This window comes from Pan paniscus, chromosome 14 (genome assembly GCF_029289425.2).
Source record: "Pan paniscus chromosome 14, NHGRI_mPanPan1-v2.0_pri, whole genome shotgun sequence".
NCBI lineage: Eukaryota > Metazoa > Chordata > Mammalia > Primates > Hominidae > Pan > Pan paniscus.
Window position 1 is genome coordinate 24,934,402 of NC_073263.2, and position 16,642 is coordinate 24,951,043.

Below are 16,642 nucleotides of genomic sequence, written 5' to 3' on the forward strand. Positions count from 1 at the left end.
GAGTGGAAACTAGTCTTCAAGTACTTAGAATGTCATGAACTTTGTGTGATGAAAAATACTTCTTTTTTTAAATGATGAAGATAGTATTGTTAAGAGAAAAACCATGATCTTCTCACCACCAATTTTTCACTGTTAAACTGGCTGGTAGTATGGCAGGAATCTACTGTTACTGAGTAGATTTAAAGTGCTTGATTATGTAGTTATGCAGAGTTTTTCAGCGGTTCAGATTCTTAATTAAAAATGTTTTGGGAAAGAGCAGAGTAAAATAACCTTGTAGTATTTAGTGTTTACATTGTAGTGCATGTCATGCTTATTAATGTATTTAGTCCTTTTTTTGTGAAATGAAATACCCCTAAAGTGGAAATGGTTATAACTGACTAAAATCATACTTGAATGGTGGGTAAAATTTTCTAGCACATTTAAAAGAGAAAATACTAATTTCTTTTTTATGGCCTTGTTCTTTAAAAATTGATGGGTCACAAACTTAGTCTAAATAGATATAAACGTTTTATTTCAGAATTAGTCTAGTTCTTCTAAAAGTCTCATGCAAAGGAGTAAGCAGATTTCCTTAATAAGGCCATGTTTTTCAGCACTGTATCTGTTAGACCTCTGATGATTTTCGGTTGTACTTGTCCATATCCTTTAACCTGTGTTTTATGTGCCATTGTATATTTTTCTATTACCCTTCCACTAGGATTTGGAACTAGCTCTGGTTTTGGATGCAGCACCACAGGGGCCTCCACATTTGGATTTGGAACAACAAATAAACCCTCAGGAAGTCTTAGTGCAGGTTTGTGTGTTTCTGCCTGGATTTCAGGCAAATTTAAAGGTGTAAATTATTTAATTTAAAAGTATGTGTTGTTATTTCCAGTAACCCAAAAAGTTCCCTCCCTGATTCAGTTTTTACTCCCTGGATGAAGTGTGCAAGCCTAACTAATCATTTTACTTTATCTCTCTCATAAACTAAAGGGCAGGTTTGTAAAATACTTCTAACGAGACTTCTTAGTTTGATTTAATAATTAATTACATCTTCTAACTCAGAGATTCATTTGAACTCTAGTGACTAACTTCATGGTTAAATAATTTTCTTCATTATTACAAAAAGGAACCCATCATTGTGAAAGTTTAAGTTTTTTGTCATAATTCATCCTGGAGAATGATTTCTATTCCAGGGTCCCTCTGGTTTTAAGAATACCACAGTCTTACAAATGATTATTAATTTAGTTTCTTGTTCATTTTTGAAATAGGTATAATTTTTTGACTCTTCTTATGAAAAATTCCAAATTTCATCTGCTTTTGCATTTATATTGGTAAATATGGCTTGTTTTAATGTGCGGTGCTTAGGGACAAATACCATATCTAATATAATGACATAATACTGTGGAAGATGTGTTTAAATTTAGAGAATTTGAAGGAATTAAGTAGCGTTTAAAATCAGCAGTTCCAGTGGAGGAAGATAATAATAGGATTCCATGTTATCAGGATTATAATTGAAATATTGTATTAGTTAACTACGCAGTAGTAGTACTAGATCTTAATTTTGCAAAAGCTCTTATAAAATCAAAACAGTAAGTACTGCTCTTTTGTTTGTTCATTGTCTTGAACGTTGTGGGTTGAAGCTTTCCTGGAGGACTTGGGATTGCAAGGGTAGGTCCAGATATGTGAATGTCTCTCTTCTACATGTTGATAAAATGTTTTTGGTGGGTCTAAGGAGGAAGGCACCTTGACATATTTAATTAACAGGAAAGTTTCTGGCAACTTGAAGTTTCTATAGATTTTAGTAATTTGTGCTAAGGTTTCTCTTTTGGCCTGCATCACTACACTCTCTTTCAGGGTGCCACTTAGTTGTTAGCTAAATTATTTTCCTGTTAAAATTTCATGTTAGAAATTTAGGGCTTTAATATATTTGCTATTCTTACAGATTATGTATTCTTTTAGATAGAAATTTACTGCTCCTCCCTGTTTTTATATTTGTTTTTGGAATTCAACTTCTGATATGAATATTTTTTTCCCTAAACATAAGGCTTTGGCAGCTCAAGTACATCTGGGTTTAACTTCAGCAATCCTGGCATCACGGCATCAGCTGGTTTGACTTTTGGGGTGTCCAATCCTGCCTCTGCAGGTTTTGGAACAGGAGGACAACTCCTTCAGTTGAAGAAACCTCCAGCTGGAAACAAAAGAGGAAAAAGATAAACATGGGTTGATGTGTTGAGAGAATCCATAGCAGCACCGTTCATTCTATGAGTCTATTTTTCTAATGATGCAGTAATTAAATTGCGTCCCAGGAGATTTATAAAGTTTTGATATTTTTCCCTACTCTGGAATTTGAACTTTCTTCATGTTTGCCATACTGAACATCTTTTTTCTTGTGAATTTAAAGTCCAGTTGTGTTTTCTTTTTAATTTGATTCTTAGTGTAAGAAATGTTCTGATTACATCACTGATTGGTAATGGTTAGAAACCATTAACCTAAAACTTACTATTTAACCTAGTGTTTTTGTTGATGAGGTTTACATTATGTGAATACATGCACATTTGTTTCTTATACAGGTGGTGTGAACTCTAGGGCCTATACTAGAATCAATTTGTTCCTTGTTAAAGGCCTTTTGAATTATACTGCAGGGCATCTTGTGAATATGTATGTAAATATATACAGAATAATACACACAGTTGTGTGTGCATATAAAATACATATTTACGCCAGGCGTGGTGGCTCACGCCTGTAATCCCAGCACTTTGGGAGGCTGAGGCAGGCGGATCACCTGAGGTCAGGAGTTTGAGACCAGCCTGACATGGTGAAACCCCATCTCTACGAAAAATACAAAAATTAGCTGGGCATAGTGGCGGGTACCTATAATCCCAGCTACTCGGGAGGCTGAGGCATGAGAATCACTTGAAGCCGGGAGGTGGAGGTTGCAGTGAGCCGAGATCGCACCACTGCACTCCAGCCTGGGCAACAAGAGCAAAACTCCGTCTCAAAAAAGATGAAAATAAAATAAAATATGTATTTACAGGCCTACAACTTTTGCCTCAAACTGTTCCCCTTTTCTAAGGGTATTCAAGTTTTCACCTTTTAAGCTTCATATCCTCAGTGCTTGTAGAATGATGAGCTAGAGGTACCAGGTCATTGCAGTTGTTTGCTTAAAGACTTACTGAAATGGTTACTGGCGTAAATACTTGGCCAACTCAACTTTATTGCCCCTGGTCTTTTCCATTTTTGTTTCCACCTTAACCTATAGCAGCTCCTCCAAATGAGGAATGCTGTAAGACTCATCAAACAGATTTTAACCTTTTTATTATCCTGTGTGTCCTTACATTGCTTCTGTGAGATGTTTTTTTCTTATCTGAGATGAACTTTCAGGAGCCTATTTGAACTCCAGACTGGTGTTCTGGGGCAAAGAGCTATTAGCCAAACTGATTCTATGCAGGTGAAGGATGCACTAAAGTTCTCACTTTAGTGAGAACTTTTCTAGCTATTCCAATACAGAGTTCTTTCTTATAGGGCTATTGATATTGACACCAAATGGAGTGGCTTCTCAGCCTCTTAATGTCTTAGGTAAGTGCTTAATTTGGAATAGAGAAACCAGTATATTTTAAAAAAGAAAAATATTCTTTGTAGCAACTGTAAATTCTCCCATTATAACAGTGAACAGAGCTCCAGGTAATAACGCATAGGCATGTCAGGTTGCATCTGTATATTTGACTACATTAGTATTAGTGACATCAGGTGGATATAAAAGAAAACCCTTGGAAAGAGAACTGCCTTAGCCATGATTTCGTTAGTAGACCTATTTATGATTCAATTGCAGTTTTCAGATAGGATGTGAACATGGAATTTCATTGAAAATAGTTTAATTTTTTATATAAAAGGTTTTGTATATAATGTGTGTCAGTGACTATTTTCAAAATCATTTTCATCAAGACACCTTTTTTCTAAAATAGGCATTGCATACACATATGCACACGTATGTGCGTGTGCCACACATATTTTTTGTATAATGTTGGGTTTGATTATAAAAGTGTTGTCACATGTTTTATTTATCTGCATATAGCAGTGGTTGGCTTTTTTGAATTGAAATTTTTGCGCATTGATGCATTGAAATAAGGAAAATTATTTATCTCTGAGCACTAAACTTATTTTTGCATATTTCTGTAATATTGCAGTCCCCAGATCCAGAACATGGGAAGTTAGGGAAAATGTGTGATTTTGTGTTTTGAATTACTGTCAGAATTAGATACACAATTACAACAAACTTTTTTTAAAAGACATTTCATTGTACTGCAAAAATCTGAATATTTATATTTCTTGTTTTTTTCTTTATATATTTTGCATTTTAAGATGTTGAGCCACTGGAAATTTGTAACAGATTAATTTGTTATAGGAGTTTAAATGTGTTGTCATTGTCTCCATTGTCTTTGTCCAGAGCCTATTATTATGGAAACAATAAAATTTATTGTGTCAGTTGCTTTGATTCTTTATAGGTGTCAGTAGCTGTTCTTAATATGTAATTTTCTTATTATTGCTCTTTTAGTCTCCGGTTGGGTTTTAGTATATTCCCTTCATTGGTTTATACATCTTGCTCTTTTTTAAACAGAAGAGTGAACATAAGATAGTAAATTATTTCTCACTTGCTTTTGTCTTCTCAAAATGACAAAAACAGTGAACATTTTTAGTTATAAAGAATAATATTGAGTAAAAAAGGAAAAATCCCTTTGAACTTTTGGGCCCTAATTCCCTTCCATTTCCTAGTGTGCAGTCTAATGGTTTGATATGTATCCTTGTAGACCCTTTTAAATATGTCTTAAAAGAATATATAAATGTTACTTCTCTTTTCTTTTTCTTTTATGTTCTCTCTGATTTTTTATCACATTTTATTCTCTTGGATCCCTTTTTACTTTTTTAACAAATAGGTTAAAAAGTCTGTGTTCTGGACTTGTTCTTTTTCCCTTCTATTGGTATATCATCAGCATCTTTCTGTGTCTATATAGATTTACTTTTTACATACTGTCCCATAGAATGGGTGTACAATGATCTGTTCCAACGATTGTGTGGTTTTTTTAGGAAATGTAATTAAAAAAATTTTTTTTATTTCCATAGATTATTGGTGAACAGGTGGTATTTGGTTGCATGAGTAAGTTCTTTAGTGGTGATTTGTGAGATTTTGGTGCACCCATCACCTGAGCAGTATGCACTGACCCAGTTTGTAGCCTTTTATCCCTCACCCTCTTCCCACCCCTTCCCCTCTTAAGTTCCCATAGTCCATTGTATCATTCTTAATGCCTTTGTATCCTCATAGCTTAGCTCCCACTTAGAGAACATAGGATGTTTGGTTTTCCATTCCTGAGTTTCTTCTCTCTTTTTTTTTTAATTTTTATTTATTTATTTATTATTATTATACTTTAAGTTTTAGGGTACATGTGCACAATGTGCAGGTTAGTTACATATGTATACACGTGCAGTTTCTTCTCAGAGTAATAGTCTCCAATCCCATCCAGGCTGCAAATGCCATTAATTCATTCCTTTTTTTTTTTTTTTGAGATGGAGTTTCACTCTTGTCGCCCAGGCTGATGCCATCTCGGCTCACTGCAGCCTCTGCCTCCTGGGTTCAGGCAGTTCTCCCTCAGCCTCCCGAGTAGCTGGGATTGCAGGCATGATTACGCCTGGCTAATTTTTGTATTTTTAGTAGAGATTTTAGTAGAGATGTATTTTACCATGTTGGCCAGCCTGGTCTCAAACTCCTGACCTCAGGTGATCTGCCCGCCTCGGCCTCCCAAAGTGCTGAGATTATAGGCGTGAGCTACCATGCCCAGCCAATTCATCCATTCCTTTTTAGTGGCTGTGTAGTATTCCATATATATATATATATATATATATATATATATATATATATATACACACACACACACACACACACACACACACACACACACACCCCACACCAACTATTCTCTGTTATGGATGGTTAGGTTCATTTGACTATTTCAGTTTCTTTGGGGTTGATTCTGGAAATAAATTGCTGAAAAGTCATATAAATTGTGTGTTTTAATGTCACATTGCCTTCCCAAAATGCTATACAAATATATACTCCTACCAGCATGTATATCCATTTCCTAGTTTTCTTTGTGATCCCAGTTAATTGTAATCCTAATTATAAGTCTTTGTGAGGTCAACCTTTTTAATATGTATCAGCTATTTGTATGTTAATGTAATTGCTTATTATATCCTTTGACAATTTTTATACCAAATTAGGGTTTTTTCTTAATGATTTGTAGGACCTCTGTAGATAATAGGTATTAATATTTTTCCTGAGAGATATGTCTAGTCAGCTGTGTTCAGAATCCCGCCTTGACCATGTGTGATCTTAAGCAAGTTATGTAACTTCTAGACTTCAGCTTTATCCTGTAGAAAATAAGGATGATATACATGGGTGGTTATATTAATAATATAATCTAAAGCATTTGGATAGTGTAACCCCTGACACCTGAGAAGCATTAGGTCTTCCTGCACCAATACCCCACTGCCTTAATCATTGTAGCCAGATGCTTTATTTGTATACCTGATAGGAAGCTGCTTTATCTTAGCCTTTTTGTTTGTTTTTGTGTGGGGAGGCTATTCTAGGACACTTAGTCTTTAAGATGAACTTTAGTGTCTATTTTATTGAGTTTGATTTTTCTTTAAAAATTCTGAGATTTTTATTGGATTTACACAAAATATGTCCTGGGGGAAATTGACAACAATAAGCACAGCATGATATATGCATCTGTTGGGTCTTTTGTTCTTTTAGCAAAGTTTTTATTAGATTCTTGTTTGATTATTTTTACTAACCATCTTGATTTGAATTGAGTGCAAATTTTTATCCTGTAGTAGGTATGAGGTCATTTACATTATTACAACCAGTTATTTCCTGTCCTTTCTGATGATGATATAGTAAATCCGAGTTAATGTCCTACCTTTTCTGTGAATAAGGCTGACTTTGCCACACTTTTTGAAGCACACACCAAGACAGGCTTATTCAGTCACAGGATTCTGGGCCTTGCTAACATGAGCCAGTGTCCTGGGAAGTCTGAGTTGGCATACCTAACTTAAATCTCATGCACAAAGTCCTCTTTGCCTCTTACATCACATCTCCATTTATTGGGTGCATAGTCTGTCCTGGGTACCACTCGGCATTTTATATACTTGACCATGTTTAGTCTGAATATTACTGTGTAAAGCAGAAATACCCAATTTATAGATGAAGGAACTGAGGCTAAGGTTAAGCAATTTACTTGAGGTCACATAGCTAAGTCATAGGGCTGGGTTTTAAACCCAGACCTGTTTAATTCCAAAGCACAATATTTTACTGCCTGTCTCTGATCAAGGAATAGCGTGCTGATTTTCATGACTAACTGAAAGGCACTGAAGGTAATGTGATTACACAGTTCATATGGGGGAAACTACAAGTATGTGATAGATTAGATCAGGGCAAAGTAAGGTAAGTACCTAGGTCTATGTGATTTAAAAGCAGAGGGAATACTATCTGTGGTGTAAAGAGCGTTATAAAGAAGCAAGAGCTGGACTTGAGCAGCCCATCTTTGACCTTTTCTTGCTGGTTCCCTATGAAGAGGTTTATGGAGAAAAGCATCATCCCAGCAACTGGATGATGGGGGCGGTGGGGGGGTCTCTCCACCTTGGAAAAGGTAAGCAGAGCCATTTTGACTATTTGAATTTTAGGTACTGTCAAAGAGAAGTTTAACAAGAAAACCCTTCCTGGAAGGCTTGTATGACTCCCCTGTGACTCAAAAGAGCACCACATGCTCAGACCAAGTGAGACTTGCTGGTACAGATCAACTGGCCCTTTAAAAAGCTCAAGAGAACCAGGGAGACAGGCAAGAATGAGAGGCCGCAACATACATAGGAGAGAGTAGGGATTAATGGAAAAATTGATTGTGGCCCAGAATGGTTTTTGCCTTTTTCCCATTCATTCAGTAGAATGCGTTTGTTTTTTCTACCTAGTCTATTTGTCAGCTAATGGAAACAAAAAACCTACCAGGCTTACAAAGGTTTCATTGCTGACAAGTGTGCTGCAGAATTAACTTGGGGAGAACTCCTTTCTTGTCATCACCACCCCTCTTTTAATCCCCCGGGAAGCAAGTCAGTTTAATTCAGTAAACATTCCTTAATAATTTGTGTGATCCACTGCTGGGAATTTAGGAATATAAATACATATGGGTAGGATATTGTCTATACTCAGTAGCTAACAGTGCTAAGCAGGGGCCAGGATCTACTCTTACGAGCTGCCATACGTTAACTCATTTAGTCCTCAATCCTGTGAGCTGGGTAGTGGTGTTCCTTTTTTTTACAGGTGAGAAAACAGGCACAGTTGTTAAATAATATCACCACTCAACTAGCAAGCGAATGGGCCAGAATTCAAACCCAGGCAGTCTATGTAGAGTCTATGTAGGCTTTTAACTTTACATAAATTAATGATATAAAGTGGGCTTTCTTAAGTTAAAGGGATACAAGAAGGCCAGGCGTGGTGCTCGTGCCTGTAATCCCAGCACTTTGGGAGGCTGAGGTGGGCAGATCACCTGAGGTCGGGAGTTCAAGACCAACCTGACCAACATGGAGAAACCCTGTCTCTACTAAAAATACAAAAATTAGCCAGGTGTGGTGGCACATGCCTATAATCTCAGCTACTCGGGAGGCTGAGGCAGGAGAATCGCTTGAACCCAGGAGGCGGAGGTTGCAGTGAGCAGAGATCGCGCCATTGCACTCCAGCCTGGGCAAAAAGAGCAAAACTCCATCTCAAAAAAAAAAAAAAAAAAGATACAAGAAAAATTCTCGAGTATATGAGGAGATTAATTTGGCCTGAGGGAATCAAGAAAATAGGTGGCTTTGAGGAATAAATATGAATATGGTTTATATTTTATGAAGTATTTACAAGTTTAAAGAACCATGTATTTAAAATGTTAAATTTGAACAACATAAAGGGGTTCAAAATAAAAAGCAACTAACACTTCACCCTCCAGAGGAGGTTTGTATCCCTTATCTCAAATGCTTGGGACAAGAAGTATTTCAGATTTTAGAATATTTTCATATACATAATGACATCTTGGGGATGGGATCCAAGTTTAAACATGAAATTCATTTATGTTTTTTATATACATAGCCTGAGGGTAATATTATACAATATTTTAAATAATTTTTTGTGTGAAATATAGTATTGACTGACCCTTCACATGAGGTCAGATGTGGAATTTTCCATTTGTGGCTTCATGTTGGCACTCAAGTTTCAGATTTTGGAGCATTTCAAGTTAGGGATTCTCAACCTGTATTTGCATTCCAGCTCATGGGAAGAAGGAATGAGTGAAGAGAATACCTTTCCTTTCAGGAGTATGAGCCAGCAGTTGCATACTTCTGCTCATACCACATTGGCCAGCACCTAGTCACATAGCTGCAAGTAGGTCTGGGGAATGTCTTTTGCTAGGTGTCCTGCACTCAGCTAAAACCAGCACTGGTAAGGAAGAAGGGGAGAATTTACCTAGGGTACAATAAGTAAATCTCCACAGGCTGCTGGGCCTCGGCTTGCCTCCTGAGCAGGGTTATAACCTCGATGTCTTTGTTAGCAACCACAAGTCTCAGTGCTCCAACGTTTTCACACTTTCACTTCATTTTTGGTTTCCAAGGATTTACTTTTTGGCTAATTCAGCTATGCATCTAAAAGACGTTTTTAAAAATTGCCCTCATTATTTTCAGGTGTTTTGTAGTGGGGCTGTGTTTTAGGAGTCTACTCCATATACAGCTAACAGAAGGCCATAATGGAGCTTGTTTTTGTAGATGTTTTTATAGGTGCATTAGTAAAAATTCTTTCAAATCATTGTTTACATCTTCTCAATTAGCCAAACAAGGATCGATCTAAAGAACAATACTCTTGTTTTAGTAACTTAAAAAACAATAATGTGCTGAGCATTTACTCCTGGTGTCGAGAATTTCTACTCCTCTATACCATGTTTTACTTGCAGTTGATTTAGAACGAGAAATTCTTCCGTTTTAAATCCTGATAATAAACATATTTTGTGGACATCTATTATAATCCAACAAGGGAGTGTCTGGCAAGTGGTTCTCCCTTGGTTGAGAAGCAGTGCAGTCTGCACTGTCCACAGTGGTAACCACTGGCCATGTGTGGTGGGCGTGATTGAGGAACTGAACTTTTAACTTTAATTTTTATCTATTTAAATTTAAAAACTGACACACCATTCAAATATTGGGCAACATTTAAGTGTGTTTGGAAAAACTTGAGTATATGAGTCTACATTGTCAATTGTAAAATTTATAAAATCTAAATGCAAATTAAATTTCAAAGGAAATTTAGCATTCAAATTGAAAATTCTTTAGGTATAAAATTCACACTGGATTTTGAAGACAGTATGAAAAATGCCAAATATTTTGTTAATGATTTTGTATTGATGACATGTTGAAATATATTAAGTATATTTCAAAATGTTTGTTTCCTTGTTTTAATGTGGTTAGTATAAAATGTATTATTATTATTTTGAGATAGGAGGGTCTTGTTACATTGCCCAGGCTGGTCTTGAACTCCTGGGATAAGTAATCTTTCCACCTTAGCGTCCCAAGTAGCTAGGATTACAGGCACACACCATCACACCTGGCTAGTATAAAATTTAAAGATATATATGTGGATCGCATTATATTTCTGTTAGACTATGCTGCCTTAGACGGTGCAGACCGTGGTTCTGGGACCAAATACGGCTTATATGTCTAAAAGAGAAATAAATTACAGATAATTTAATTTGCTTCTTTTGCCTCTTATGTCAATCGTTAAAGCACTTTCCTACTTGGTATCCCTGCTTTCTTTGTCTACCCTTGTTCATCATCAGAGCTCCTACAGTTATCTTCACAAACAGGGTCATGTCAAGCCGATACTCATTGGTGCTCTTTATTTCAAACTCTTTTTCGTAACATACAAAGCCCCTCATAGTCTGGCCTCTACTTTTACCAGTCCCTTCTGACACGTTCCCACACCAAGACCATTCCCGAACACTATGCTCTTTCACACCAGGGGCTGTTTCTTTTGTCTGGAGTAACTGTTAGCCCTTCAGCATCATCTTTCCTCATCCTTCTCTAACTCCCCCCGACAAAGTTAGTTTGTACCTCTTCACTCTGGTTAATACAGGCTTCTAATACAGGCTTACCAAGTTATATTTTTATTATTTGGTGGTATCTTTGTCTCCCATATTAGGCTGCATAATCCCAGGACAGGAGCCCTGTCTTAGTTTGGGTTTATTTTTGCTTACGGTCTAACCAGATTCTATTAATGTTTATTAATTAAATAATGCAGTGGGAAAAGGGTTACTTCAGTGACCCTCCCTGCTGATCTTTCTCCATATAGGCCTTGGAACCATGCTACTAGGGTTAGAATCTCAGCTTTATCACTTGGTAGCTCTAGTTAGGCAAGTTATTTAACATCTTTGTGCCTCATTAGTGAAATGAAGATAAGAATCCATCTTATAGGTTGACTGTGAAGATAAACATGGGTTAGCTTACGTAAGGTGCTTAAATATATTCCTGGTGTAAGCTAAGATGCAATAAATATTAACTATTGTCATAATACAGTCTAAACGATTTTTCTCTTTCAGGCAACAAATCACAGGTTTTAACTGAATTTCGAAAACCCAGTGTTACAGAAACCAATGAAATAGGAAGAAAAATACAGTTCTGAGCAGTCCTTGAATCAACAAATATCTACCTTTAAGGAACTTCTAATTCTCATTTTGTAAATCGCATTATTCAAGAAAAGCACATTAAGCTTAGAGTAGGTTTGATCAAGATGTTTAGAATTCAGGAAATAAAACTTGCCTTTGGTGTTTAAGGACAATCTAATGGCTCATATACCAGATCCTCGGAGTATTTAGAGGAACTGGGAAGCAGACCACTAATTCAATGTATAGAAGGCACTGGTGGAAAACTCATGGAGTAGGAAAAGTCGGTGCAAAATAAAATTTACCAAGTATAGTGAATGAAATACTTCTAAGTTCCAATTATGCAACTCACTCTTTTTTTAAAAAAAAACACATTTTATTGAGATATAATTCACATACCATTACAGTTCACCCATTTGAAGTAAAATTCAGTAGTTTTTAGTGTATTCACAAAGTTGTACAATATTATCACAATCTAGTTTTAATTAAAAAAAAATTTTTTTCGGATTGCCGGAGCTCAGAAGTTCGAAACCAGCCTGGGCAACATGGCAAAACCCCGACTCTACTAAAAATACAAAAATTCGCCGGGCATGGTGGCAGCACCTGTACTCCCAGGTACGCGGGAGGCTGAGGCACAAGAATCGCTTGAATTTGGCGGCGGAGGTTGCAGTGAGTCGAGATTGCATCACTGTACTCGAGCTTGGGTGATAGAGCGAGACTCTGTCTCAAAAAAAAATTTTTTTTTAGAGATAGTCTCTGTCACCCAGGCTGGAGTGCAGTGGGGTGATTATAGCTCACTGCAGCCTTCATCTCCTGGGCTCAAGCAGTCCTTCCGCATCTGCCTCCCAAGTAGCTGGAACTATAGGCATGTGCCACCATACCTGGTTAATTTTTTTTTTTTTTTTTTTTTTTTTTGAGATAGGAGCTCTCTATGTTGCCCAGACTGGTCTCGAACTCCTGGCCTCTAATGATCATCCCACTTTGGCCTCCCAAGGGGCTGGCATTACAGGCATGAGCCACGATGCCCGGCCACAGTCTAGTTTTAGAACATTTTTTTCACCACCCTCCCGCCCCCCCCAAAAAAACCCATAAGAACATTTTGTTACTCTTTATTCCACCCTAAGTCCTAGGTAATCATTACTCTCTGCCTCTGTAGCCTGTTCTGGATTCGTTTATATAAATGTGACCTTCTTTCACTTCTTTTTTTCATCTTCTTTCACTTCACATAATGTTTTCAAGGGCCATCCATGTTGTAGCACATATGAGTAGTACTTCATTCCTTTCTATTGTCAAATAATTTTGTTTTGTTTGGCTTTTTTTTTTTGGAGATGGAGTCTCACTCTGTCACCCAGGCTGGAGTGCAACAGCATGATCTCGGCTCACTGCCATCTCCGCCTCATGGGTTCATGCCATTCTCCTGCCTCAGCCTCCCAAGTAGCTGGGACTACAGGCGCCCGCCACCAAGCTTGGCTAATTTTTTGTATTTTAGTAGAGACGGGGTTTCACCTCGTTGCGCAGGCTGGTCTCAAACTCCTGAGCTCAGGCAATCCACCCGCCTCAGCCTCCCAAAGTGCTAGGATTACAGGCATGAGCCACCATGCCTGTCAAATAATATTTGATTGTGTGGGTATAACACATTTTATTTATCCATGCATCAGCCGATGAACATCTGTTTCCATTTTTTGGCTATTGAGTATTACTGCTGTGAATATGCATGGACAGATTTTTGTGTCAATGCATGATTCCAATTATCTTGGGGTATATACCTAGAAGCAGAGGTGCTAAGTCATATGGTAACTCTATATTTAATATTTTGAGGAACTGCCAAACTTTTCCAAAGTTGCTGCACCATTTTACATTCTTACCCGCAATGTAGAAGGGTTCCATATCCTTTATTGTCTGTCTTTTTTACTAATAGCCATCCCAGTGAGCATGAAGTAGTATCTCATTGTGCTTTTGATTTGCATTTCCCTAATGACTAATGTTGAACATCTTTATTCACATACTTATTGTCCATTTGCATATTATGCAACTCATTCTTATGTATATACCATTTCTGTGTTCATCCAATTAGCCAACAAATATTTGTGAACAACTATTATGTGTCAGACATTTTTTAAAGTGTTGGAATAGGTAAGTGCACACATCAAACAAAAATTCCAGGCCAGGTGCAGTGGCTCACGCCTGTAATCCCTGCACTTTGGGAGGCCCAGGCTGGAAGATCACTTGAACTCAGGAGTTCAAGACCAGCCTGGGCAACATGGTGAAAGCCTGTCTCTACAAAAAATACAAAAATAAGCCGGGAGTGTTGGCGCCCACCTGTAGTCCCAGCTACTCAGGAAGGTGATGTGGGAAGATCGCTTGAGTCTAGGAATTCGAGGCTGCAGTGAGTCAAGATCACACTCCTACACTTCAGCCTGGGTGACAAAGTGAGACCCTGTCTAAAACAAAACAAAACAAACAAAAAAAATCCAGCCCTCTAGTTGGGGGACATTCAACTAGAACATATATTCTAGTTGGGGGACATAGGCAATATATAAGATAAATAAGTTAAATATGTAGGCTGTTAGGGGGTGATAGTACTATGGAAAGAAAAAAAGTAGAGAAGGATAGAGACTGCCGGGGGTGAAGCTTGAAATTTTAAATAAAGCAGCTAGAGAAAGTCTTGCTGAGAAAATGGTGACTGAGTAAAGACAGATGGCCATAAGGGAGGAAGCCATGCAGAGATAAGGAGAAAAGAGGCCCAGAAAATAGCATTTGAGAACAGAGAGATGAAATGTCATCAGATTGCATAGAGCCTTGTGGGCTTTGATAAGGACTTTGGCTTTCACTGTGAGATCCTGTTTTTGGAGGATTTGTATGGAGAGGTAACATCTGGCCCCATCTTAACAGGATGTTGGAGGTGTGTGTATGTGCATGTGTGTGAGGGGGTACTGGTTGCCACAATGACTGGGGACCAGGGATGCTAAACATTTTGCAACAGAGAACAATCTTCCACAAACTGTGAATTTAGAAGCCAAGCTGGGAAACACCACAGCAAGAAGGAATGAGGACATGAGTTGAGAGGCTATTCCTGCAATTCAGGTGAGAAGTGAGGGTGATTTTGTTGCCAGAGAAAGGGTCTTGATCCAGACCCCAAGAAAGGATTCTTGGATCTCGTGCAGGAAAGAATTCAAGGTGAGTTGCAGAGTGCAGTGAGAAGAGATAGTTTATTGAAAGCTACTCAGATACAGAGTAGGGTATCCTCAGAAGGCAAGAGGAGGAACGTGCCATCTTTGTATTAAACTTTTCTTATATAAGGGTCTTATCTACGTAAAAGCTAAGCTAAGTTATGTCTATGTGTGGGTGGACTGACAGCATGACAAAATTTAGTACTTTGTTGATTTAAAGAAAGTTATTTTTGGCATTTTAGTGCATGAGTACATCAACACATGGCTACATCTTAAAAGCATATATTGTTATGCGATATCGGGACATCTGGACATTCTGCTGTCATGGTCGTTTGTCCTTGCAGGCATTCCTAAATTGCTTCCTTAGCTGTAAACATCTTTTTTTTCTTTTTTTTTTTTTTGAGACGGAGTCTCGCTCTGTCACCCAGGCTGGAGTGCAGTGGCATGATCTCAGCTCACTGCAACCTTTGCCTCCTGGGTTCAAGCAATTCTCTTGCCTCAGCCTCCTGAGCAACTGGGATTACAGGCACTTGCCACCATGCCCAGCTAATTTTTATATTTTTAGTAGAGACAGGATTTCACCATGTTGGCCAGGCTGGTCTCAGACTCCTGACCTCCAGTGATCTACCTGCCTGGGCCTTCCAAAGTGCTGGGATTACAGGCGTGACCCACCGTGCCCAGCCTTTAGCTGTAAACATCTTATGATCATGGGTCATCACTGGCAAAGGAGTGTGCCTTGCTGGCTTTAAGATGGAGTTGATTTCAAAATGGTGTCATCCTGGCTCTCCTATGCTCCTGTTTCCCTGTGAATTTGGAGCAGGCTGGGGCAGTGTGGAGGATGACTCTGGATATATTCTGAAGTTGGAGTTGAGAGTACTAGCTGACAGATGGAATGTAGGGTGAGAATAAGAATCAGAGAAGACTTTGAGGATTTTGGTCTGAGTGTTGGGAAAAGTGGAGTTGGCATTAATTGAAAAGGGTAAGACTGGAGGAGGAATAGGTGGGGAAAGGGCTGCAGAATCACGCGTGCAGTCTGAGACATCTGAAGTTTGAGATGTCTTTAGACATACAAGTGGGCATGAGGAGCAGACAGCTGGAAACACAAGTCCAGTTTAGAAGAGAGGCCTGAGGGGTGATATGAATGTGGGAATCTCATCAGGTCAGATGATCAACAGATGAGTGACTTAGAAAAGAGATAAGGTCTGGGGCTTCCCAACATGAAGAAGTCGGAGTAGTGAGCAGGAAGCAGCAGGGAGGCTCTGCATGTCCATGAGATAGGAGAAAGGAGTGAACTGTCAAGGATGGGAATATCTGGTTGCATTGAGAAGTGTGGGTGAGTGGAGTGCTAAGGAGGACAGCCCGACTGGAGTGGGGTCCTAGGAGCGTGGGGGGAGTCCCAATCTGGCTATTATGGTCTATTCCTCCAGTAGCCAATCCTTTCTGCTGATTACAGATATATACTCTGGATAAAACACAAAAAAGCTACTTGAGGGTTTTGAATAGTATGTAACAGAAGGCAGACTGTGGAAGGGAGTCAAAACTTAGAGAACTTCATGGGGCTGTTTCCCATTATCTTTTTTTGTTCTTTGGGGTGTTTTTTTTTTTTTAATATTTTGTGTTTTATTTTTTGTTTTTGTTTTTTTTCCCCCTCAATACTTTGCCCCAGGGGCAGGCTTCAGTGGCTGATCAGTGCAATTCAGGTGGCTAAAACTCCAGTAGAAACTTCTCAGTCAGGGCCAGGCATGGTGGCTCACGGCTGTAATCCCAGCA

At 38.3% G+C, this 16,642-nt stretch overlaps 1 protein-coding gene across 5 annotated transcripts in view; it reads left to right on the forward strand.

Annotated features, from left to right (window-relative positions):
- The window catches only part of NUP58 (nucleoporin 58), a 50,426-nt gene extending 38,392 nt beyond the window's left edge, over positions 1–12,034 (forward strand). For 3 of the 5 annotated variants that reach the window (XM_003818352.6, XM_003818353.6, XM_055096566.2), the window contains 2 exons: positions 695–790; positions 2,024–4,476. In XM_003818352.6, the coding sequence (XP_003818400.4) occupies positions 695–790; positions 2,024–2,193 (266 nt within the window). In that variant the 3' untranslated portion in view covers positions 2,194–4,476. Of the gene's footprint in view, positions 1–694; positions 791–2,023; positions 4,477–11,639 lie in introns of those variants that run through there. The other 2 variants (XM_055096567.2, XM_055096568.2) reach the window with 2 other exon arrangements.
- The last annotated feature ends 4,608 nt before the right edge of the window (positions 12,035–16,642 follow it).